General features: G+C 37.7%; 1 protein-coding gene across 11 annotated transcripts in view; it reads left to right on the forward strand.

Moving 5' to 3' along the window:
* The window catches only part of DNAH5 (dynein axonemal heavy chain 5), a 385,840-nt gene that overhangs the window by 293,505 nt on the left and 66,415 nt on the right, over positions 1–25,920 (forward strand). For all 11 annotated transcript variants that reach the window (XM_078365928.1, XM_078365933.1, XM_078365935.1 and 8 more), the window contains 9 exons: positions 206–320; positions 571–747; positions 3,530–3,733; positions 6,842–7,021; positions 10,567–10,704; positions 20,571–20,706; positions 21,293–21,609; positions 22,831–22,986; positions 23,848–24,030. In XM_078365928.1, coding sequence (XP_078222054.1) covers positions 206–320; positions 571–747; positions 3,530–3,733; positions 6,842–7,021; positions 10,567–10,704; positions 20,571–20,706; positions 21,293–21,609; positions 22,831–22,986; positions 23,848–24,030 — 1,606 coding nt within the window. The remainder of the gene's footprint in view (positions 1–205; positions 321–570; positions 748–3,529; positions 3,734–6,841; positions 7,022–10,566; positions 10,705–20,570; positions 20,707–21,292; positions 21,610–22,830; positions 22,987–23,847; positions 24,031–25,920) is intronic.

The following is a 25,920-nucleotide window of genomic DNA, read 5'->3' on the forward strand; positions in this document are numbered from 1 at the left end:
ACATGTGTTCTTGAAGAACATACATGTTACCAGTCTACAGTCAAGCCTGGATCTATATCCTTTTTGCTAAGGCCTCTCGGGTTTGCAACTTGCATACATGCAATCTTCAGATAGGACCATTACCACTCATTAGTGGACCAGTACTTGAAAATTGTATCCAAGTCCTACACATTTTAACATTGCTTGCTTGGATTTTCAATCCCAGAATGAATACTGGATTGGAAAAGCTCAAAGAAGCTTCAGAGTCTGTTGCAGCCTTGAGCAAAGAACTGGAAGTGAAGGAAAAGGAGCTACAAGTAGCCAACGATAAAGCCGACATGGTGGGTGGGCATTTACACATGTGCCATATTGCTTTTGAAATCCTAGTTCACAAGTGTTAATGATTTATGCATATCCACTGGCTATAACTATGGAAGTATGCATTAATTTCCATTGGAATAAAATATTCTTAATTTTATGTATAAAATACTGGCTAAGTGGACAAAACCAACACATCAAGGTAAAAATGTATGTTTTCAGCTGGTCTTTAATACTTTTTGATGAAGTATTTTTTGCTTTATATTGAATTAGGTCTTAAAAGAAGTGACAATGAAAGCACATGCTGCTGAAAAGGTCAAGGCTGAGGTACAGAAGGTCAAGGACAGGGCCCAGGCCATTGTGGATAGCATCTCTAAAGACAAAGCCATTGCTGAAGAAAAACTGGAAGCAGCAAAACCAGCTTTAGAAGAGGCAGAAGCTGCATTGCAGGTGCATCTTTGTGATATACCAGATGTCAACTTTAGAGCCTAAGAGGCAGACTAAGGCTGAAAAGTTTAATAAACAAGGAAATGCTGTACTGGTTCAGACCAAAGCCCTATCCACTGGAATGATGTCAAGTAATATTTTCTGCTTGAGACTTTATTAGCTCTTTATAGATTTTGCGTATTCTACTTAACATCTCACTCTCTTCACTCATGAATGACGGGCAGTGCCATATACTGGTGGCCAAGAGTCCTGGGTCCTCACTTCAACTCTGTTATCAATAAGCTATGTAATATTGGAAAAGTCACATCAACTCTCTAAGGCAACATTCCCTCACTCATTCATTGAGGCCATTGGAGTAGGTGATCTGTAAGATACAACATTTTCTATCTATAAATTACCCAAATAAAGAACTACAGATCTGATGTAGCTCATTAATGAGAGCGTTTGAGCAGGCTTCCAACACAACTAAACAGTGCAATTGCGTATTAGTCTGTGTTCACACTGCTATAAAGATACTAGTGGAGACTGGGTAATTTATAAACAAAAGATGTTTAATTGACTCACATTTCTGTATGGGTGGGGAGGCCTCAGGAGACTTACAATCATGGCAGAAGGTGAAGGGGAAGCAGGCACCTTCTTCACAAGATGGCAGGAGAGAGAGCAAGGGAAACTGCCACTTTTAAACCATCAGATCTGAGAATTCACTCACTATAATGAGAACAGCATGGGGGAGGCTGCCCCCATGATCCAATCACCTTCCCCCAAGTCCCTCCTTTGAGATGTGGAGATTACCATGTGAGAGCCAAACCATATCAAATTGTGTGGCAATACACTAATCGCAAAATTACAAAGGAGGTTGGATTTTGAGAAAATGAAATGTTCAGTGAACTAGGCCACAGCTTAAAAGGCTGGTCAAGTTTTGAAGACTCACTTATTACTAAGAAAGTTCCAGGTATATTCAGCCTCTAACATTTTGACATCAAGTTACATAAATCTATAAAATAAATAAAGTAACAAACCTTACTTGGGCAAAGAATGTGTTTCTTCCTGTTTCAATATTAATCTGACTTTAACCAGCTCAGAGCAAAAATAAAAAAATACCTCCAGATGTTAGACAGCTGTTTTATTGCCACAGCATATAGGAGATTATATAATATTCATATTTCTTGGCCTGCAGGAAAAAGAGGAATTTAATGCTTAGGTGAAACAGGTTGAGTTTCTGTCCCTACTTTACCTGCTTTTACCTGGATATCTAACTAAGCCGAGCACCATTCAGTTTGGAAATTATTTTTAAAGCTGAAGTAAAATAAGCATATCTAGCCCTTGCATTTTATATAACTTTAATTTGACCCTACCTACTTTTTCCACTGGCTGCTGTTCCATTTTTCTCTTTTCTTTTATAGCTATGCACCTCAAATAAAGGTCTATCTGCCATTTCCAGTTCTCTCCCACACATCAGCCCTAACTTCCAGCTGTCTGGTTTTCATAAATGCTAGTATTAATATATTAAAACAGGCCAGGCATAGTGGCTCACTCCTGTAATCCCAGTACTTTGTGAGGCTGAGGTGGGCAGATCACTTGATGTCAGGAGTTCAAGACCAGCTTGGCCAACATGGTGAAACTGTGTCTCTACTTAAAAAGAAAATTAGCTGGGTGTGGTGGCATATGCCTGTAGTCCCAGCTACTCAGGAAGCTGAGGCATGAGAATCACTTGAACCTGGAAGGAGGAGGTTACAGTGAGCCGAGTTCACACCACTGCACTCCAGCCTGGGTGACCGAGTGGACTTAGGTCTCAAAATAAAAAAAGAAAAACAAAACTACACACACACACACACACACACACACACAGACACACACACACACAGACACAATCCTTTTCAAGGTATGTAGTTACATTCCTAATTTACCAAGTTTAGTGTTTTTTCTTTTTTCCTCAGTTCTGGAGAACAGATCATTCACTTTTATGACAAAGTCATTGGTTACTGTCTTTTGATGGAAAGGAGGCAAATACAAACCAGATGAATGTTTTGAAGATCTGGAAGGAAAGAATATGTACTATTTGTCCTAGAGATAGGGCTGTTTCTAGTTTTTACATTTTTTCAATACTTATTCCATAGTGAGTTTTAGGTGACTGAGCAGTTATTATCAACCAAAACAGGTGTACGTGACTATTAAATAATTTACTTTATAAAAGTATCTGTACTAGAAATGGAATGGAACTTTTCTAAGAGAGAGCTTGTAACATTCATATTGCTCAAGTCCTTTCATTTAAAGGTCGGTTCCCAGCTAAGAAACCTCTAATTATTCAATCTGTCAGCCCTGCAGCTACCCTCTGGTGTCAGTCCACAGTGACGAGTCTGAGTTGTTGAAAAGGCAGGCAGATTCTTGACCTACATAGCTAATGAGTAAAAAAGCACTGCAAATACTGCAATTTTCCTGGTTTTGAACCTCAAAATCTACTTATGTGCTGAGTATTCTTTTTCTTTCAGATTATGCCTTTCTTTTTTTCTGGCACAGAGCCATTCATGCACTTTAGAGAAGTCACAGCTCTGTGTCTGCTTGCCAACATTTCTTTCCTCTCACTGCTAGTTTGAATAGTAGAAATTTGAAGTTGTTGGGACATGGTGTTTCTTTGGGATTAAGTATGCATCTAGACCCCATGGCTTGGCATCTAACTTAAAACGGTTTTCTGTCCTCTCTTGAAATAGTAGCATTTGGACATGCAAGGTTTGCTTGTCTTTGCTTTCCTGTCTGAGGTTGGGCGATCCTTCCTTTCATCCCCCAGACCATCAAGCCTTCGGACATCGCCACCGTCCGCACCTTGGGCCGCCCCCCTCACCTCATCATGCGGATCATGGATTGTGTACTGCTCCTGTTTCAAAGGAAAGTCAATGCCGTGAAAATTGACCTGGAAAAAAGCTGTACCATGCCCTCTTGGCAGGAATCCTTAAAACTGATGACGGCAGGGAACTTTTTACAGAACTTACAGGTTGGTAGTTCAGTGGTGATGGGCTAAGAGGGAATGCATTCTTCACTGGTGGATGAGTCTTTCGGTAGAATAAGTTTCCAAAAAGAATTCATTCTATATACTTGTTTTTTTCAGAGTAGAACCTTCTCTTTCAAATATAAGACATTGTAAGCATTAGTTTTTCCTGACTGATTTTAGTTGTATTAAAGCATCATCAGTGTTATGTATATTTCAATAAAAGTTAAAAAAATCATTTTAAGAAAACAGCACGTATGTATATATATTATAGTCATACGAATACAAATGTATACAAGTATTTGTATTTTGCAATTCTCAGTGGTAATTAATTTACATCTTTTTTATTTTATGAGATAAAAACATGAAATAAATGCACAAATTTTAAATGTATAGCCTGATGAATGTTTACATATATATATGTACCCATTTGTGAACACTGAAAGAAAAATATGTATTTTCAGACCCCAGAAATCTCTCTTGTGCCCCAATCCAGTCAATAATCTTCCTTAAGATAATTGTATTCTTACCTTTATCCAGATAATTCGCTTTGCCTGTTTTGAAATTTGCATATATGAAATAATATTGTATAAACCCTTTTGTTTTGGCTTCTTTCATTCAACATGTCTGCGAAATTCATTCTTATTCTTGCAAATGACAGTCTTTCTTTTTTCATTGATATATAGTTTCCTAGTATATAAATGTGCAATAGTGTGTGTGACAAATGTTTAACAACTGATTCTTCAGGGAGAAAGGAAAAAAAAAGAAAAAAAAAAAGCTCTGATTCGAAGTTTTGCCATGGTGTAAGTACTCCCATGATGGTGATTGTAAGCTACTCAAATGATGTTGCTGGATCTAGAGTTGGGAAGAGCTGCATGGTAGCATGCCATTGTGCAGTATTTCCACCATATAGATACAATAGTTGTTTATGACCTTAGAAACACAAATGATAGTAAAGTGTAGTCTAAGAATTAGAAAGTTAGAAGCTTTGACTATATTTTTTGTTTGACATATCATTTATTTAATTCTAAGTTGATATATCTTAATTTTTAATAATGGCTGAGTCTAACAAGCTTGCAGAATTCCTGGAAATTTAACAATAATTTCTTATAAGCCTGTTTGAACCAGCACCAGTGTGAAACACTACTGTATGGTCCATTTTGTTTGTCCCTGTACCCTTGATGAATTTTGGGGTTGGTATTAATTTTGGCTATTATAAATAAAGCTGCTGTGAATATTGGTCATTTGGTGGCTGTAGTATGCATTTCTGTTGGCTTTATCTGCAGGAGTGGAATTTCTGGAACTTATACACATTTAATCAGTGTTGGTAGGTAGTGCTGAAGAGTTTTTGAAAATGGTGTATCAATATATAAAAATGTACATACATATATATGTGTGTGTATATATATATATATATATATATATATATCCACCAGTAGTGTATAAGTTGCTCAATATCTTCACCATTTTCTACTTTTAGCTACTCTGATAGAGTTTGTAGTGGTGTCTTTTTATTGTTGGTTTAATGTGCATTTCCCAACCTTTTCACAGGCTTACGAGCCTCTGGGGAATTCTTTTGTTAAGTGCCTGTTGGGGTCGCTTGTCTGTTTCAATTTTTTTTATTACTTTGTAGAGTTTCCTTAGAGATAAAATATGACTAATTTGTCATTTATATGTTTGCAGATATCTTCTGCTGCTTTCTGGCATTAGTTGTTTCCTTGATTAATGGTGTCTTTTGTTAAATAGAAGTTCTTAGGTTTAATGTAATCCAGTTTATTAATATTTTCCTTAGTAGTGCTTTCTACGTTCTGTTTAGGAGATCTTTGCCCACGTCTAAGGCAGATTTCCAGTTTTCTTCTGGAAGCTTTATTGTCTTATCTTTCGTGCTGAACTCTTAAAACAACTAATTGGGAATACCCAGTCCACAGCTATTTCCCAAACTGTCAATTCAGCACTATCTATCTTTCAGTTTTCAATTCAGCATCGCTCAAGTGACTGCTATGGCTGGATCCTGTGGTGAGACGCATACAACAGCTATAACAATAAGTAGTTTATGAAACTAGTGTGCCAAACACACTTGTCCCAGGTAATTATAATATGAGACTTTGCCGGTGGACCTGGACTTTGAATGGAATCCTGACAAGTGATTCCAGGTTCCTGACCTTTACCTGGTGGCAGAGCCCCTGCTCTTGTACTCTCCCTTGCTATTTGTCATTGTCACCACTGACCTTCTATTGCTCTCAGATGTTCATCTGGCTTTTTTTTCTGGCTTACAGTTTTTCCAGTCTCTTAATAATGAGTTACGTTAAACGAAGTCTCAATGAGAGTATGTTCTGCTATACATTATGTGTTCTCTAAAGGTTTGTGTCACTAAATTATTTAGGTACTAAATTTCTTTCCACTTGGAAAACATTCAGTCATCCTCTTTTAAATGATCAAACACCACTTTTAAAATATCCAATTTCATTGTTTGGCCAGTCTTCCTTTTCTGATATAGAAAGATATTCTTAATTCATTTCTTCTACTATTTAAAAATTTTATCCCACCAGAAGATAATAATTCTCTCATATTCTTGATAGTTCTGTGATTAAAAATTAATTCATCACCCTTAAAACCTAATGTCCAAGTTATTATCTTCACATTTCAGGTAAGTTTAATAAAACCTCTGTCTGAATGTAGTAAGCATTTAGTTGCTGATAAATGCTAAATATATATGTCTTCAGACTGAATAAACCTGTCTGTGTTTGTTTTTTATTGTGGATTTTATGGGTTTATAATTCAGCTATTTAGGATTATTGCTTTGGAAATTCTAATAGTCATATTAGTGTTCATGACATAAATAATTTACTCTTTCCCTGGATCTCATGATATTTAGTTAGGGTTGTTATCTTTCCTACAGAAGACAAAGTGTACTCTAACAGACTGGTTTGCTATCATTTCTTACTGTACTTTTACCTTTAGGAATTTTGCCTAATATCTTAAAATTGTGACAATATATAATGCCCTTCATTCATTTGTGATTGTTCAGTAGTGTCAGTGACATTGAGAGCATGATGGAAGTATGACTTCATGGAAAAAAGTGTTTTGACTTTATTTTACTCTTTTCTTCCATAGCAATTCCCAAAAGACACGATTAATGAAGAGGTGATAGAGTTTTTGAGTCCTTACTTTGAAATGGCTGACTATAACATTGAAACTGCTAAACACGTCTGTGGAAATGTAGCTGGTCTTTGTTCCTGGACAAAAGCCATGGCTTCCTTCTTTTCCATAAACAAAGAGGTGCTGCCTCTGAAGGTAAGCCTCCTAGGCAGACCTGGGTGAAGGTGCCTGGGAAGAGTCTCCAGGTCACCTGGTCTTACCTTTTCACGAGAGCACATGTGCCTTTGGCTTCCGGTGTTAGGGCACTCAGGTCCACGGGAGAGCGAGCATAAGAAAGGCCAAGAAGGGATGTTTCTTTTCCCTTCCCCCATCCTCTCCTCTTCCCCTCCCCTCCCCCTCCCCTTCCCCTCTCTTCCCTTCCCCTTCCTTCCCCTTCCCTTCTCTCCTCTTTCCTTCCCTTCCCATCTTCAGAACTATATGAGCCTGTAAGCATGGATGGACTCGCTACAAGGATGCCCCCTACAAGTCCATTGTGGGCTGTTGGATATTTTTTGTCTGCAATGTAAACTTGAAAAAAAATCCAAAATGCCACCAATTATAGCAAACTGTAGCATAGAATCCTCTGATGATATTTAAGAACTTTATCCAGCGAATCCTGTGAGTGAGGTAGGGTCAAGACAGAAAATGCTGAAAGCTGGTCTTGGCTTGGCTTATTGGATGATATATTCCTCCCTTTTCCATTTCTGTTTCATCTCTTAGGAAGGAGACTGAATATCATCTATTTGTTATTTAATGTAACTTTATAGACATGCTTTATGTTTCCTTTGCATAGTTGAATCCTTAAGCTTTATTTTTGCATATTCTCCTACCATTAAAAGGGTCAGTCTTCAGAAAATGGAGAGGTAGTGGAGAGTGTGTTTTTTGAAAATGGAATACTGATGTCTCAAAATCGTATCTTATGGCTAGATTGATTATTTTGCTTTTGTGTGAGTCTCATCTCTCTTAATCATCAACTACATTCTGCTTATACTTTCAACTATGCAAGAAACTTAACAATCATGAAACAAGTAATCAAGAGTGGTATAGAGTTGCAAGTCCTATTTTGTTTCTAATTGTTATGATACCAGGACCATTTATTCAGCAATTGAGGCTCTCGAGGTCCTAGGACAGCCTAAAGGGACAAAGAGTCATTTGAGTCAGAGAATTTCCAAGCAAATAATTGATGTCATGCTGTGTGAAGCCATGGATATTGTGACTATTGAAGACTTCAGCACAGCTCAAAAATGGACAATCAAAATATGTATCTCATGAATATGTAAAATTATTTGTTAATAAAAAATAAAATATTGAAAAAAAAGGCAATCCGATATTGGCTGAATTAGAGCCATTATATAAAGTGAAAAGTACAGATTCTTTGCACACTTTTACAGTGGGTAACTATGCATAGTGTCTTAAAGAGAACTACAGTTAAGTTCATGATACATAGTTTTTCTGTTAGTGTAGTTATTTTAAGTACATAGCTGAAATCGTTAGACATGGACATTCTGAACAAGGCTTACATAAGAACAATGAGATCTCTTCCTCTACGTTCAGTGCCGTCCACATTTCAGCTTTTAGCTCGTCTCAAGATAATCTGGGTCCTACAGTAGGAAGTGAAGGGAACATTACCAGAAATGAGAACCTTTTTACTTGCTCCTAGAACCTGTGCTTTTCTTTATAAGGTCCTTCTATCTTCTTATAAGTATGTAGCATCTTGGACCACTCAGCTTGTCAGGTTCCTTTTATGTTAGTCAGAAAAATACATGCTGTTACATAGACCCAGGTTCACTCTGTAGATAGGAGTAGAAGAAGTGAGTATAAATTATCACCAGGTGGTTCTGTTGACTATATTAAGAAATACAGACCTAGGCCTTTAACTTCCCTTCGTCCTGGAAAGGTTTCACCTGCAAACCCCTGCTTCTTAAATGAGGAGAGGTCAAGGGCGTTCCCTAAACTTCCAGGTGGAATCTCTTAAGCACTAATTAGTAAGGGCCACACTGAGGAACGGTTATCTTTCATCTTGCAGTTCTTATAAATGGGCTAAGTGACTTCTAGTAGTGAATAAATTCAAACAAATATGAATTATAACAATAGCAATTTAGATTCTATTCAAGTTCCCTATAATGAGATTTCTCCTTGAAAACTTTATGAAAATCATTATCAGTACATATAAATAGAATGTTATAAAAAAGCAGAACTTAAATATTGAACATGGATAATAACAGTAACAACATCTATTGTTTATTGAACTCATGTTATGTGTCAGGGCTAGACTTGAGATTTTACATATGTTATCTTATTTAATCCTCACAAAAAATCCAAGGAGTTAGTTTTTCAATATTTTAATGAAGAAACTGAAGCTCACAGGGTTTAAGCAACCTGCACAGAGTTCTACAGCTTCTAAGTTGAGAAATTAATAGGGTTTGAAGGATTTTGGTTAGCAATGGTTGACAGCTTCATTTAATAAAAACGTTGCTTATTTATAGGTGAGTAAAGTACTATAAACTGTTCAGAATCTTTGGGTTTGCAATAGTTTGTCATTAGCAGGTGAATTTAAGTTGTAAGTCGCTTGACATGGTGAGCCTACTAGTTCCTTCCATGTTTGAGCCATGGCCACAGTTACAGCTTACAGCAGAGCTGAGGAAAAGAGGTTCCACCAGTCAGGTTCTTCTTAAATTGTAACCTTTAAGCCAAGCTTTTGCCCATCGCTGCATCTAGTCAATTATGAAACTCTTGAGTTTTTCCTTAAAGTTTTATTCTGCCAAAATTTGGAAGCCTGAAGTTTTGAGATAGGAAAAGAATTTATCTCAAAAATGTTTTAAAAATAATCTTTTCTTAAATACTTCAGAAAGAATATACCTTCTAGTAATGGATCATCCCATGAAAGTCAATATTAGAATTCTGTAAATTTAAAAGGGAAAAATTTGGTTTCAAAAATAGTTTTTAAAGGCTCTGAATTTCTTAAGCATGAATTATTATTTTTTTAACATCTCATCTTTTGCTAATATGCTTTTGGTTAAGTCTTTTGATTCTATCTTTATAGCCTCTTTAAAACAAATATTTTTAATTAGTCACAGCTCAAGGTGTCAGATGTGCTTTCCAGAAGGCAAGAAATATATTAAAACAACAGGAACGACGTCAGGACCACCATGATACACAAAACCTAGATATTTATATTCAGTAAATAGTTATTTTCCATCCTTTATTACTTTTTAATGTGATGAGTCCTTCTAGGCAGATAGTTTTAAATATTTTTTTTCTATAACTCTTAATATTATGTTTTATAATTTGTCTGTATACATTAATATTACAGTCTGCTCTAGGCAGACTATGATCCATGGGCCAAATCTAGCCCACCACCTATATTTGGATGGCTTGTGAAATAAAAATGGTTTCTATATGTTTGAATGGTTTTTGAAGAAGTACATAAACAATAGTTTCAGTTTTGCCTCTTGGCCCAAAATATTTACTATCTGACGCTTTAAAGATATATTTGCTGATAAATTTTCTAATGAACTGTAATTTTCTGCTTATACATATTTATGTCAGGTTCACATTAAGATTTGTTCTGGACTTAATGTGATGGAGCTGGAACAAAGAAAAGGTATAAACACTTGGGGTAGCTGAGTTCTCAGACCCTGAAATGCAGAACGTTTTGAGGTTGGCTACCCATGTCTTCACTCTGTGCATGTCCTGTGCAGGCCAACTTGGTGGTGCAGGAGAATCGCCATGTCCTAGCCATGCAGGATCTGCAGAAAGCCCAGGCTGAGCTGGATGATAAGCAGGCGGAACTTGATGTGGTCCAGGCTGAGTATGAACAGGCCATGACTGAAAAGCAGGTAACACGCCCTTTGTCATGGCAGGGACTGTCACACATCTACATGGCTATCATAGGCTCATTTGTTTTCTACTTTATTTCTGCGAGAGTTTGGGTTCTTGTGGGGATTCACTGAATTTATACATAATACATACATAGCACATAATAGACACCAAGGGTCTTTGGTGAGATGACAGCATAGTCAGTCAAGATGGCAGTCAGTACGGGAACATAGCCATTCTAAGTTTCTTTATTAGTGCAGATGGTAATGATGACGACATCTTGTGTAGTAGCATTTTTGTTATGTCTTTCAAATCATATCCTCCCATTTTATCTCATTTAATCTTTGAAATAACTGGCAAGGTAGGCAGGGTGGATTTTTATTTTCTTGAGACAAGGTCTTGCTCTGTCTTTCAGGCTGGAATGCAGTGGCATGATCATGGCTCACCGCAGCCTTGAACTTCTGGGCTCAAGTGATCCTTCCATCTCAGCCTCCCAAGTAGCTAGGAATACAGGCATGCACCACTATGCCTAGCTAAATTTTTGTGGAGACAAGTTTTGGCCATGTTGCCCAGGCTGGTCTCGAACTCTAGGGCTCAAGCAGTATAAGACCCCCTCAGCCTCACAAAGGGTGGGATTACAGGCATAAGCCAAGCCACCCTAGTGCCTTGCCTATCTTTGTTCTCATTTTAGGCCATTCAAGTCAAATGCCTAAAGAGATCATGAAGGAAAGGTACTTGAGTTTCTAAGTCACCAGGATTTTGCACCTTTTTTCCTCTTACTTTAAATACATACTGTTTTTTTAAATAAAGTGGTTTCCCTAGGCTTAATAAAATCTGTATCTGCCTCTGATAAATCCTATATTTGGAAAATGATAGCTAGATTCACTCTGTTTTACCTTGATAATTTAATGAAATTCATCCCTAGTCCTTCTCAGCCTTTACTGGGTCAAATTGAAATTGCTGCCTTATTAGTTTTATAGGGGTCCCAATTAAAGAGTTTGATAAACATTTCAGTTTCACCATATGCAAAATGTGTGATATAGTCTCTTAAAGATATGTCTTCTGCAAGCAAAATAAAAGCTTCCAAAAGCTTGAAAGAAGCACTTTTGAAAAATATCTGTTCATGTCCTTTGCCCTCTTTTTAATGAAATTTTTTTTCTTGTGAATTTGCTTAAGTTCCTTAAAGATCCTGGACATTAGACCTTCTTCAGATTCATATTTTGCAGAATTTTTCTCCGATTCTATAGGCTGTCTCTTCACTCTGTTGATAGTTTATTTTGTGGTGCGGAAGCTCTTTATTTTAATTAGACTCCATTTGTTAGTTTTTGCTTTTGTTGCAACACTTTTCAAAAAAAAAAAAGACATACATGCAGCCGACAATCATATGAAAAAGAGCTCAATATCACTGATCACTAGAGAAATGCAAATCAAAACCACAGTGAGCTACCATCTCATACCAGTCAGGATGGCTATCACTAAAAAGTCAAAAAACAACAGATGCTGGTGAGATTGTGGAGAAAAAGAACGCTTATACACTGTTGGTCAGAGTGTAAGTTAATTCAACCATTCTGGAAGATAGTGTGGCAATTCCTTAAAGACTTGGAAACAGAAATAACATTTGGCCCAGCAACCCCATTAATGGATATATACCCAAAGGAATATAAATCTTTCTGTTATAAAGCCACATGGGTGAGTATGTTCATTGCTGCCCTATTCATAATAGCAAAGACATGGAATCAACGTAAATGTTGGTCAGCGGTAGACTGGATTAAAAATATGTGGTACGTGTACACCATGGAAGGCTATGTTTATGCAGTTATAAAAAAGAAGGATATTGTGTTCTTTTAGGAACATGAATGGAACTAGAGGCCATTATCCTTAGCAAACTAACACAGGAACAGAAAACCAAATACCACATGTTCTCACTTATAAGTAGGAGCAAAAAAGTGAGAACACATGGACACATAGAGGGGAACAACACACACTGGGGCCTGTTGGAGGGTGGAGGGTGGGAAGAGGGACGGATCAGGAAAAATAACTAATGGGTATTAGGCTTCATACCTGGGTGATGAAATAATTTGCACAACAAACTCCCATGACGCAAGTTTACCTGGGTACCAAACCTGTGCACGTACCCTGAACTTAAAATGAAAGTTAAATTATACAAAAGAAGTAGCACTTATGTGGTTTATATACTTATGCTTCATGAAATTCACTTATTTATGAAAAAAATTATGGCAGTTTGAAAGAGTCTACTTTGGAAGGGGTGTCAATTTCCACCATTTTGAATGCTCGCTTTATCAGGAAGCTCTACTGAACACAATGAAAATATTTTACCTTCACACTTTATGTGTAAATTTTAACATTAATTAATTCAGCAAGTTTTATTGTTTGTCAGCATCTGCTATTTGTTGGGTGAATAATCCTGGGACCATAGAAGAACTGTAAAATTATGGCTCTAGCTTTAAAACTTGAATTTTGACAAATGTCCAATTCCTTATTTAAAAAAAATTCTGGGCTCGCCTACAACTAACTTCTGAACTTGATCTTCAGTCATTTTTGTTGCTTTTCTCCCTCAATAAGACTCCATGAAAGTCCAGGGGTTTGTGGGCCTTCCAAAAGGCAGGAGAAGGGCTTTCAATCTGTGGCTCACCGTGGCCCAGGCCTGCATGGCTCACTGAAGGAGTGTGTGTCCTGGCTATGTCCCACACAGGACCCAGTGCCTTTGCTTAGTGTTCAGCTTGCCTAGGACTGCTGAAGAGCTAGTCACCTCTCTGGGACTTAAGAAAGAGTGGGCCTGCGGATGGGGGTACTACTCAGGGAACCCAGTAAGTCCCGTGTGCTCCCCTCAATAGGCTGGGGGAACACATGGAACTTACGGTTTTCTTTCTCTTGTATTCTCAACATTTATTCCTTTCTCTTCTTCCAAACTGTAATCCCCCAAAGACACCTGGGCTTCCAGAAAACAAAAGCTGGAAAGGGAGAGGCCTGGCCATTTTCTGATTTGGCTGATGGAATTTAGGGAAAGCAAAACAATAATAAAAGTATCTTACAAATAAAAAGTTTTTTCTAATAAATGATGTAGGATCATACTTCCCAGCTTGTACCCTCCCTCATGAGGGAAACAGACAAACAGACGTGGGTGGCTATAGTTGGGGATGTGCCTCTCTGATGGACTGTTACTTTTTTTGCCTTAACTATAGAGGAAGAAAACAGATTAGGGCAAAGTGGAATAAATATCTTGCTTTTGAGAAACACTGTATTGTGTTATTACTACAACAGCAATTCATGTCTTTATAGAAAATACAGGTAACCCCAGCAATCCCATTAGTGGATTTATAGCCAAAAGATTATAAATCATTCTACTGTAAAGACCCATGCACACATGTGTTTATTGCAGCACTGTTCACAATAGCAAACTTGGACCAACCCAAATGCCCATCATTGCTAGATTGGATAAGGAAAATATGACACATATACACCCTGGGATATTATGCAGCCATAAAAAAGGATGAGTTCATGCCCTTTGCAGGGACATGGATTAAGCTGGAAGCCATCATTTTCAGCAAACTAACACAAGAACAGAAAATCAAACACTACATGTTCTCACTCATAAGTGGGTATGGAATGAGAAAAAGTGGACACAGGGAGGGGAACATCACATACTGGGGCCTGTCAGAGGATGGGGGGTTAGGAGAGGGAGAGCACTGGAGAAATACCTAATGTAGATGATCAGTTGATGGGTGCAGCAGACCACCATGGCACATGTATACCTATGTAACAAACCTACACGTTCTATACATGTATCCCAGAACTTAAATTATAATAATTTAAAAAATACTCACTTAAAACAAAAAGAAAGAAAAAAGAAAAAAACAGAATCACAAAGCAAGTGGCCATGCTAGAATTGAAACCCATGCAGCCTAAACTCATGCTCTTAGCTAACATACCCTGTCTCCCAAAAAGATTAAAAAAAAAAAAGGAAAGTGTAGGTAACCCTGGAGATGAACAATAATCACATTTTGTTTATGATTATTCATATCATAATATATGCCTTTCACATGCACTTCAGACTCAACTGATAATTTGTTAATACCATTTTATAAATTGAATTTTAACTTAATATATTGTGATCATCTTTCTTGGTCATATATATATATATATTTTTTTTAAATTATTCTTTAAGTTCTGGGATACATGTTCAGAAAGTTCAGGATTGTTACATAGATATACACGTGCCATGGTGGTTTGCTGCACCCATCACCCCACCGTCTACATTAGGTGTTTTCCCTAATGCTCTCCCTCTCCTAGCCCCTCTGACAGGCCCCAATATGTTATGTTTCCCTCCCTGTGTCCATGTGTTCTCATTATTCAACTTCTACTTATGAGTGAGAACATGCAGTGTTGGTTTCTGTGTTAGTTTGCTGAGAATGATGGTTTTCAGCTGCATCCATGTCCCTGCAAAGGACATGAACTCATCCTTTTTTATGGCTTACAGTATTTCATGGTGTATATGTGCCACATTTTCTTTATCATCATTGATGGGCCTTTGGGTTGGTCCAAATCTTTGCTATTGTGAACGGTGCTACAGTAAACATATATTTGCATGTGTCTTTATTGTAGAATGATTTATAATCCTTTGGGTATGTACCCAGTAATGGGATTGCTGGGTCAAATGGTATTTCTGGTTCTAGATCCTTGAAGAATTGCCACACTGTCTTCCACTGGTTGAACTAATTTACACTCCCACCCACCAGCAGTGTAAAAGCATTCCTATTTCTCCACATCCTCTCCAGCATCTGTTGTTTCCTGACCTTTTAATGATCACCATTCTAACTGGTGTGAGATGGTATCTCATTGTAGTTTTGTTTTGCATTTCTCTAATGACCAGTAGTGATAATGAGCTTTTTTTCATGTTTATTGGCTGCATAAATGTCTTCTTTTGAGAAATGTCTGTTAATATCCCTCACCCACTTTTTGATGTGGTTGCTTTTTTCTTGTAAATTTCTTTAAGTTCTTTGTAGATTCTGGATTTAGCCCTTTGTCAGAAGGATAGATTGCAAAAATTTTCTCGCATTCTGTAGGTTGCCTATTTACTTTGATGATAGTTTCTTTTGCTGTGCAGAAGCTCTTTAGTTTAATTAGATCCAATTTGTCAATTTTGGCTTTTGTTGCCATTACTTTTGGTGTTTTAGTAAGGAAGTCTTTGCCCATGCCTATGTCCTGAATGATATTGCGTAAATTTAATTCTAGGGTTTTTATGGTTTTGGGTCTTATGTTTAAGTCTTTAATCTATCTTGAGTTAGTATTTGTATAAGGTGTAAAGAAGGGTCCAGTTTCAGTTTTCTGCACATGGCTAGCCAGTTTTCTCAACACCATTTATTAAATAGAGAATTCTTGCCCCATTACTTGTTTTGTCAGGTTTGTCAAAGATCAGATGGTTGTAGATGTATGGAGTTATTTCTGAGGCCTCTGTTCTGTTCCATTGGTTTATGTCTCTATTTTGGTACCAATACCATGCTGTTTTGATTACTGTAGCTTTGTAGTATAGTTTGAAGTCAGGTAGTGTGATGCTCCAGTTTTGTTCTTTTTGGTTAGTATTGTCTTGGCTATACAGGCTCTTTTTTGGTTCCATATGAAATTTAAAGTAGTGTTTTCTAATTTTGTGAATAAAGTCAATGGTAGTTTGATGGGGATAGCATTGAATCTATAAATTACTTTAGGCAGTATGGCCATTTTCATGATATTGATTCTTCCTATCCATGAGCATGAGATGCTTTTTCATTTGTGTCCTCATATTTCCTTGAGCAGTGGTTTGTAGTTCTCCTTGAAGAGGTTGGTTCTTCGCATCCCTTATAAGTTGTATTCCTAGGTATTTTATTCTCTTTGTAGTAATTGTGAATGGGAGTTCACTCATGATTTGGCTCTCTGTTTGTCTATTACTGATGTGTAGGAATGACTGTGAGTTTTGCACGTTGATTTTGTATCCAGAAACCTAGCTGAAGTTGTTTATCAGCTTAAGGAGATTTTGGGCTGAGACAATGTGGTTTTCTAAATATACAATCATGTAATCTGCAACCAGGGACAAATTGACTTCCTTTCTTCCTATTTGAATGCCTGTTATTTGTTTTTGTTGCCTGATTGCCCTGGCCAGAACTACCAACACTATGTTGAATAGGAGTGGTGAGAGAGTGCATCCTTGTCTTGTGCTGGTTTGTCATAAATAGCTCTTATTATTTTGAGATACATTCCACCAATACCTAGTTTATTGAGAGTTTTTAGCATGAAGGGGTTTTAAATTTTATCAAAGGTATTTTCTGCATCTATTGAGATAATCATGTGGTTTTTGTTATTGGTTCTGTTTATGTGATGGATTATGTTTATAGATTTGCAGATGTTGAACCAGCCTTGCATCCCAGGGATTAAGCTGACTTGATCATGGTGGATTAGTTGTTTAATGGGCTGCTGGATTCAGTTTGCCTGTATTTTATTGAGGATTTTTGTACTGATGTTCATCAGGGATATTGTCATGAACTTTTTTGTGTGTGTGTGTCTCTGCCAGGTTTTGGTATCAGGATGATGCTGGCCTCATAAAATGAGTTACAGAGGAGTCCTATTTTTCTGTTGTTTGGAATAATTTCAGAAGGAATGGTACCAGGTTCTTTTTGTACCTCTGGTAGAATTTGGCTGTGAATCTGTCTTATCCTGGGCTTTCTTTTGGTTGGTAGGCTATTAATTACTGCCTCAATTTCAGAACTTGTTATTAGTATATTCAGGGATTCAGCTTCTTCCTGGCTTAGTCGTGGGAGGCTGTATGTGTTCAGGAATTTATCTATTTTTTGTAGATTTTCGAGTTTATTTCCCTAGAGATATTTATAGTATTCTCTGATGGTAGTTTGTGTTCCTGTGGGATCAGTGGTGATATCTCCTTTTTCATTTTTATTACGTCTATTTGATTCTTCTCCCTTTTCTTCTGTATTAGTCTGGCTAGCAGTCTATTTTGTTAATCTTTTCAAAAACCGGCTCCTGGATGCATTGATTTATTTGAAGGATTTTTGATGTCTCTGCCTCTTTCAGTTCTGCTGTGATCTTAGTTATTTCTTGTCTTCTGCTAGCTTTGATTTGTTTGCTCTTGTGTCTCTAGTTCTTTTAATTTTGGTGTTAGGATGTCTGTTTTAGATCTTTTCTGCTTTCTCCTGTGGGCATTTAGTGCTATAAATTTCCCTATCTAAACACTGCTTTACCTGAAAGTGATGGGGAAAATGGAACTAAGTTGGAAAACACTCTTCAGGATATTATTCAGGAGAACTTCCCCAGCCTAGCAAGACAGGCCAACATTCAAATTCAGGAAATACAGAGAGCATCATAAAGATATTCCTTGAGAAAAGCAACCCTGAGACACATAATCATCAGATTCACCATGGTTGAAATGAAGGAAAAAATGTTAAGGGCAGCCAGAGAGAAAGATTGGGTTACCCACAAAGGGAAGCCCATCTCACTAACAGTGGATCTCTTGGCAGAAACCTAGAAGTCATAAGAGAGTGGGGGCCAATATTCAATATTCTTAAAGTAAAGAATTTTCAACCCAGAATTTCATATCCAGCCAAATTAAGCTTCATAAGTGAAGGAAAAATAAAATCCTTTACAGAAAAGCAAATGCTGAGAGATTTTGCTACCACCATGCCTGCCCTACAAGAGTTCCTGAAGGAAGCACTAAACATGGAAAGAAACAGCCAGTATCAGCCACTGCAAAAGAATACCAAATTGTAAAGACCATTGACACTATGAAGGAATTGCGTCAGCTAACATGTGAAACAACCAGCTAGCATCATTATGACAGGATTAAATTCACACATAACAGTATTAGCCTGAAATGTAAATGGGCTAAATGCCCCAATTAAAAGACACAGATGGGCAAATTGGATAAAGAGTCAAGACCCATCAGTGTGCTGTATTCAGGAGACCCATTTCATGTGCAAAGATACACACAGGCTCAAAATAAGGGGATGGAGGAATGTTGACTAAGCAAATGGAAAGCAAACAGTAGCAGGGGTTGCAATCCTAGTCTCTGATCAAACAGACTTTAAACTAACAAAGATCAAAAAAGACAAAGAAGGTCATTGCATCATGGTAAAGGGATCAATGCAACAAGAAGAGCTAACTATCCTAAATATATATGCACCGAATACAGGAACACCCAGATTCATAAAGCAAGTTCTTAGAGTCTTAGAGCCTAAGTCCTATGAAGAGACTTCGACTCCCACACAAAAATAATGGGAGACTTTAACATCCCACTGCTAGTATTAGACAGATCAATGAGACAGAAAATTAACAAGAATATTCAGGACTTGAACTCAGCCCAGGACCAAGCTGACCTAAGAGACATGTACAGAACTCTCCACCCCAAATCAACAGAATATATATTCCTCTCAGCACCACATTGCACTTATTCTAAAATTGACCACATAATTGGAAGTAAAACACTCAGCAAATGTAAAAGAATGGAAATCATAACAGTCTCTCAGACCACAGTACAGTCAAATTAGATCTCAGGATTAAGAAATTCACTCGAAATTCAACAACTATGTGGAAACTGAGTAACCTGCTCCTGAAAGGCTACTGCATAAATACCAAAATTAAGGCAGAAATAAACAAGTTTTTTTGAAACCAACGAGAACAAAGATAGAACAGACCAGAATCTCTTCGACACAGCTAAAATCTTTTTATGAGATTTTATTGATGGCTTCAGCATATTTTTATTCATGGATACACTATAATTTATTTAAATAATCCTCTATTGTTAGACATTTAGCATGTATGTATATATATATTTGACCACCTGTGACTTGTCATGTAGCTAAACCTTTGTCCATACCCATTTTATTTTATACGTTTAGATTTTTACAAGTGGAATAAGCAATTGTTGCTTAAACACCAAGGAACGGAGCCAATTGCTTTTTGCTTTTTGTGTTTTTTTTGAGACAGAGTCATACTCTGTTGCCCAGGCTGGAGTTCCATAGCACCATCTTGGCTCAGTGCAACCTCAATATCTTGGTTCAAGCGCTTTTTCTGCCTCAGCCTCCTAAGTGGGATAACAGGTGCCCGCCACCATGCCCAGCTAAATTTCGTTTTTTTAGTACAAATGGGGTTTCACTGTGTAGCTCAGGCTGGTTTCAAACTCTTGACCTCAAATGATCTGCCCACCTCGGCCTCCCAAAGTCCTGGGATTACAGGCGTGAGCCACCAGAGCCATTTTGTTTTTAGGAACTAGGCATGGAGTGCCTACAGTATGTGGAAGTCTGGGTTAAAGGCCTTTCATTGTCACAAGGAACAGCAGGAAGGGATCTGCCAACACAAATGTGGCTAAAATTTGTTCAGGAGCCTCAGAGCACCATGATTTTCAGATAATGTAAGCTTTCACCTAAAGTAAAAGGAAGCATAGAGTTAGATAAAGCAATAATGATACAGAACTTTAACATGAGAGAGATTCCTAATATTCAAGGAAGGATATGGATTTCTTTATATTTTGGGTGCTGTATTATGTTAGCATGTATGCTCATATGCTATTTCTACTTTTCTTTATGAGGAAATAATAAATAATGCATATTTCTACCATGTCTCTGTTATTAACATCTGACCACTTGGCTTATGGCACCAACTGGAGGAATCCAGCCAAGGTCCATGGGCAGGGGACAAGAGAGAAGACAGGGCAAAGGAGAGAGGAGTGGGCTGATGGACATGCGGAAATGGAATCTCGTGCTTCCTGTGAATCATGGCTCACATGTCTCTGAAGGCAGATAATATGTCATGTTCTACAGTTACATTTTTGAGCCAGAGGCTCTATTTATTTATCTAAATGTTTTCTTGTCATTATGGCCTGTGTTAGACCTTGCTTGAAGATGCCCAGCGATGCAGACAGAAGATGCAGACAGCTTCCACGCTCATCAGTGGCTTAGCAGGTGAAAAAGAAAGATGGACACAGCAAAGTCAAGAGTTTGCCGCACAAACTAAAAGACTTGTAGGTATGTAAATGTCTTTATTGATGAGATTGTGTGTTGACAGTGATAGGGAATTAGAAAGCTTATACTTTAATAAAAATAAAAAACAGCACTTGATTATTTCAAATTCCTGTGTGTGTGTGTGTGTGTGTGTGTGTTTCTCCAGCCACTTCAGAGAAAGGGATATTGGTTTGACATCTATGCTGTCCTTATTAGATGTGTTAACTACATTTATGCTTTTTATTATCAGGTCACTTTAGAATTCTGTGAGTGCATGGGCATATTGATCAAGGTCACATTTAATGAAGGCTCTGTCTTATGAGGTTTTGATTCTCTTGAACTTAGAGGTCATTTTCTCACTTCTATTAAGAGTAAAAATAATGCAGTGTTTGACTGCTAGCAGGCATCACTTGGTAGGTCACTTGGACCTTATTGACCAATAAACCAGACTGCTGCTTATTCAGCAGCACAACCACATGTGCTTCGAGTTGGATTTGTGGAATTTAGTTTGAAAGAATTATTGCCTTTTTAATTTTTTTCATTTTTAATATGCTGTACTATTACAAGGATGAATCTGAAGTATTTCAGTCGTGTTTGTTTTCTGTTTTAGGGGATGTTCTATTGGCTACAGCTTTTCTGTCTTATTCTGGTCCATTTAACCAAGAGTTTCGTGATATTCTGTTAAATAACTGGCAGAAGGAAATGAAAGCCCGGAAAATTCCATTTGGAAAGAACCTAAATCTCAATGAGATGTTGATTGATGCTTCTACTGTTAGTGAATGGAACCTCCAAGGTCTGCCGAATGATGACCTGTCCATTCAAAATGGAATTATTGTTACGAAGGCATCTCGCTACCCTTTGTTAATTGATCCACAGACCCAAGGCAAGATGTGGATTAAAAATAAAGAAAGCCGAAATGAACTCCAGGTAATTTGTGTTTGACTATGTTTCTGTTACTGGTTAAGTTTTATTGCCTCAAACCAACAAGAATCCAAGAGTAGAGAAATATTTAAAAACATTAGATTTTTTTTTTTTTTTGAGATGGAGTCTCACTCTATCACCCAGGCTGGAGTACAGTGGCATGATCTCAGCTCACTGCAACGGTCTGCCTCAGACTCCTGAGTAGCTGAGACTACAGGCATGCCATCATATCCGGCTAATTTTTTGTATTTTTAGTAGAGACGGGATTTCACTGTGTTCGCCAGGATGGTCTCAATCTCCTGACCCTGAGATCCACCCACCTTGGCCTCCCAAAGTGCTGGGATTATAGGCATGAGTCACCATGCCTGGCTGAGATGTTTTTGTAATCCTAGGTAGAGCAGTAGCAAATGCAAGCTTAAATCTAATATAAAGATCTTTTGTAACACTTTCATTATTTTCATTCATGTTGATCTCTACCAATGCCATCTTTCAATGGTTTCAGACTATTCTGTCAAGGTCCAGGGCTCTCTTTGATAAATAGAGAACGGCAGAGCTGTATCACACAAATTGTCAGCACTCTGGGTGAATACTTCTAATTATTACATTGTTATTTGTCACAAAAGCGGTAGTGGTGAAGAAAAAACATTTCCACACGAGGTGGTAACATACTTCCCAATAAAACAAAATGATGGTTTTGCTAAAAAACAATGGAAACAGTTTAAGCTTCTTTACATTTTCGCCAAGTATGCATTTCAAAGTCGAGGGTCTCGGAAAACTTCTGTGCAAGTTGAAAACCCTTTATCAGACTAAATACTTGGGATTAGAAGTGTGTCAGATTTTAGATTTTTTTTAGATTTTGGAAGATTTGCATATACAAAATGAGATAACTTGAGGATGGGCCCCACGTCAGAACATGAAATTCATTTATGTTTCATATACACCTTATTCATATACGTGAAGGTAATTTTTTATGACATTTTAAAATAATTTTATGCATGGAACAAAGTTTGTGTACATTCAGCCATCAGAAAGCATAGGGGTCAGGTGTGGAATTTCCCACCGTGGCTCATGTGGATTCTCAAAAAGTTTTGTGTTTTGGAACATTTTGGATGCTCAATTTTATTTGCCTCAGGCAGTAGGATGCTTTAGCTTCATTTGAAAACAGTTATCCCTGTATGTTGTGTCATGTTAATGTCTGTCCGTAGCAACCTTTGATCCTGTTCCTAGATTACATCTTTAAATCACAAGTACTTTAGAAACCACCTGGAGGACAGCCTTTCTCTTGGAAGGCCCTTGCTTATCGAAGATGTTGGAGAGGAACTAGATCCAGCACTCGATAATATTTTGGAAAGAAACTTCATTAAAACTGGGTCTACCTTTAAGGTAGGTTAAACCTGTGGATGGTGACGTGCAGAATACTTGCGTGAGGCCAAGGCAATGTGACACAGATAGGATTCTCTCAACTGGCAACAGCTTACATCTGAGTCAGTGGGAAGGGTTTGTTTTTCTCTTCTATTCTTCTTGACTTTGGATTAAAATATCCTTTTAGAAATATTGATTTCACTTTTGTAATGTGAAAGGGGTCTGATTGCATCTTGATGCTTACAGCTTTGAAGCTTCTCCATGCCCCTCTCTTCTCCTGCCCCACCCACATCTGGGCAAGCTGATAAACCCTGGGTGCCCCCTCCTTTGGCACAGGTTGATAATTCAAACAATGCAATCGCCTGTCCTCATCTATGTATGGGATCCCTCACCCCGGCTCTACCCACAAAATACCGTAAAGCCCTAGAGCAGCTGTGCCTCCCTGCTCTCTCAAGCTGGTTTTTGGGACCTGCTTGGGAACCTGCTCTGACCTCTCCCAAAATCTCTCTATGCGAGTAACAAGCCTTTTTATACTCTTTTGGTACATGTGCGGCATCATCAGTCTCAGCCTCTGAACTGAACACTGGGTAAACGATCCATCTCTCTCCTGCAATGTGTCCACAACAATTTTGGTGTTAAATTCTATATTCAGTCAATTATATATATGTGTATATATATATATGTTTCTTCCTTCCATCCTTCATTTCCTTCCTTTCATCCTGCTTGTCTGAAGCTGCGCAGATGCCTCCTGACCATTTCTTTTTTAGTATACGAATGATCTCAAATTACCTAATTGTTTAAAACAATACTTGATCTGATACAAAAAAGATACAGTAAGGTATATCTCTATTTTATTACTTAAAATTTTTTTTTATAAAAAAGGTGAAACTTGGTGACAAGGAAGTAGATGTGTTGGATGGCTTTAGACTCTACATTACCACCAAACTGCCTAACCCAGCCTACACCCCTGAGATAAGTGCTCGTACGTCCATTATTGACTTCACTGTCACCATGAAGGGTCTAGAAGATCAGTTACTGGGGAGGGTCATTCTCACAGAGAAGCAGGTGAGTGAAGTGTGGCTCCTTTCCCTTCTGTCTTGCTTTAATGTCATATTTCATTGGCAAAAACAAGATAATAACAGTTGTAATAGAACTGTTTCTCTCCTTTTATTCCCTGTGGTTTTTTTCCCATTAGTCTCCAAGTGTCTTCTTTTTTTCCTAAAGGAAATTATTAACCAATCATCTACCTGTATGTTTCACAAATGCCTCATAAGTTGTATATGTCATCGATTGCCTTTATACAGACTGATGATGAAACTAGGAGGAATCAGTCTCATCTTCACCATCATCGTTCTGGTCCTAAATTGCTTTATTTTTCTGAGAAGTGTCTTCTATTATGAATTCTACTCACCTGTTGACTTTTAATTTTCTAGTACACGTCTAGGTTTTTCTTTCATTTGATTTATTATTATGGGTTTAGAATATAAAATGAAAACTGTACTCATAAAAGACAACATTGTCAGTTCTCATTTGTGATCTAAGAGAGCTCTACAGTATGTCCTGACGGGGTCTGATGTGAGAAGACAGAAGTTTGTGACACCTGAGTTTCACTCTGTAACTTCTGAAGGCTACTGACCTAACAATGCTAATGAAATGTAACTCCATGTCTGCCTTCTTTCCTTCTGTTTTATGGGATAACTTAACACTCAATGAAAAATGGCCATGCATTTGTAAACTTCCTTCTTTTGAGTGAGCATTTCCTCCAGGGAAAATGTGAGGCTTCAGCAAAGAAACGTGGAAGATTTTAATGGGACTGTTATGGTGAAACTGCACGAACTCTTAAGGTTGTATTGATTTGCTCCTGGGTTCAATAATAACGAAGAGTTTAGTTAACTTGATGGCACCTTTTTTGCTGACCTGAAGATTTATTTACTTTAATACAGTCAGCAATGTCTTTGGGGTCTGTCCTTCCCCTTTTCTGTACCTTTTCTGTGTGTTGTATGGTGCTTGCCCTTCTGAGCCCTATCACGCATCTTTTTCTTCCCCACTTCCTCCCCTTCTCTCTCCCTTCTTTTTTCTGAACATTCTTTTTAATTTATAGCACAGGAATCATAGAGTCATAAAGTTAGGAGTTGCATTAGGAACATTTAATCCAGCTTCATAAATTCGCATGGTTGGGTGATCTCAGAAAGGCAGATTCTGATTGTGATTCCTGCCCCTGAGTTGCCATTGTGGTCATGAAGGCCTTCAAAATATGCACTTGCTTAGCTTTTGAGTCCTGAGTTAAATCTCAATAGAGGTGGTGGAGGAAATTTAGCATTGTCATATAATTACTTCAGGCAGCACTGGGATTCTTGAGCAATAGCATGTGACCTTGAGCGACTGGGAGTTCCTAAGGGTCTTTTGGGCCACCTCTGTCACTGGTATTCGAAACTCTCCTTCCACCTGCAGCCTTGGCTTCATGGAGAGAAGGGGCCCTGATGGCAGTTTGAATAATATTCTTGTCCTTGGTTTTCCTATATTCATCTGAGATGAATGCAGTCTCCTTGGAACAAATAATCTGACCTGACAGACTTGGAGTGCAGTGAAACACAATAACAGCAGTAGCAACAATAAAAACAAAAATAAACCCATCACTGAGACTTAATTGTTATAGCAGAGGTTTAAGATGAAATGAGGAGCTTGTTAAGCTCATGTGCAAATACTTGGACTAGCCTTGAAAAGCCAGTACGGATGCAGGACTATGCTTTCTCTTACTTCTTGGGAAAACTGAGCGCCTTGAGAAAATTCCTCCTTCAATATCATCTCATTATCAGAATCTGTTCTGGGCTCACAGGAAATAATTCTTCCACAATGATTAGCCAGAAGAATGTGACATTCATTTTTTCTCTCATAATAACAGACACTCGTTTTCTTTTATAGTGTGAAGCACATTATAACACCTAATCTTTATTT

This window comes from Callithrix jacchus, chromosome 2 (assembly GCF_049354715.1).
Source record: "Callithrix jacchus isolate 240 chromosome 2, calJac240_pri, whole genome shotgun sequence".
Taxonomy (NCBI): domain Eukaryota; kingdom Metazoa; phylum Chordata; class Mammalia; order Primates; family Cebidae; genus Callithrix; species Callithrix jacchus.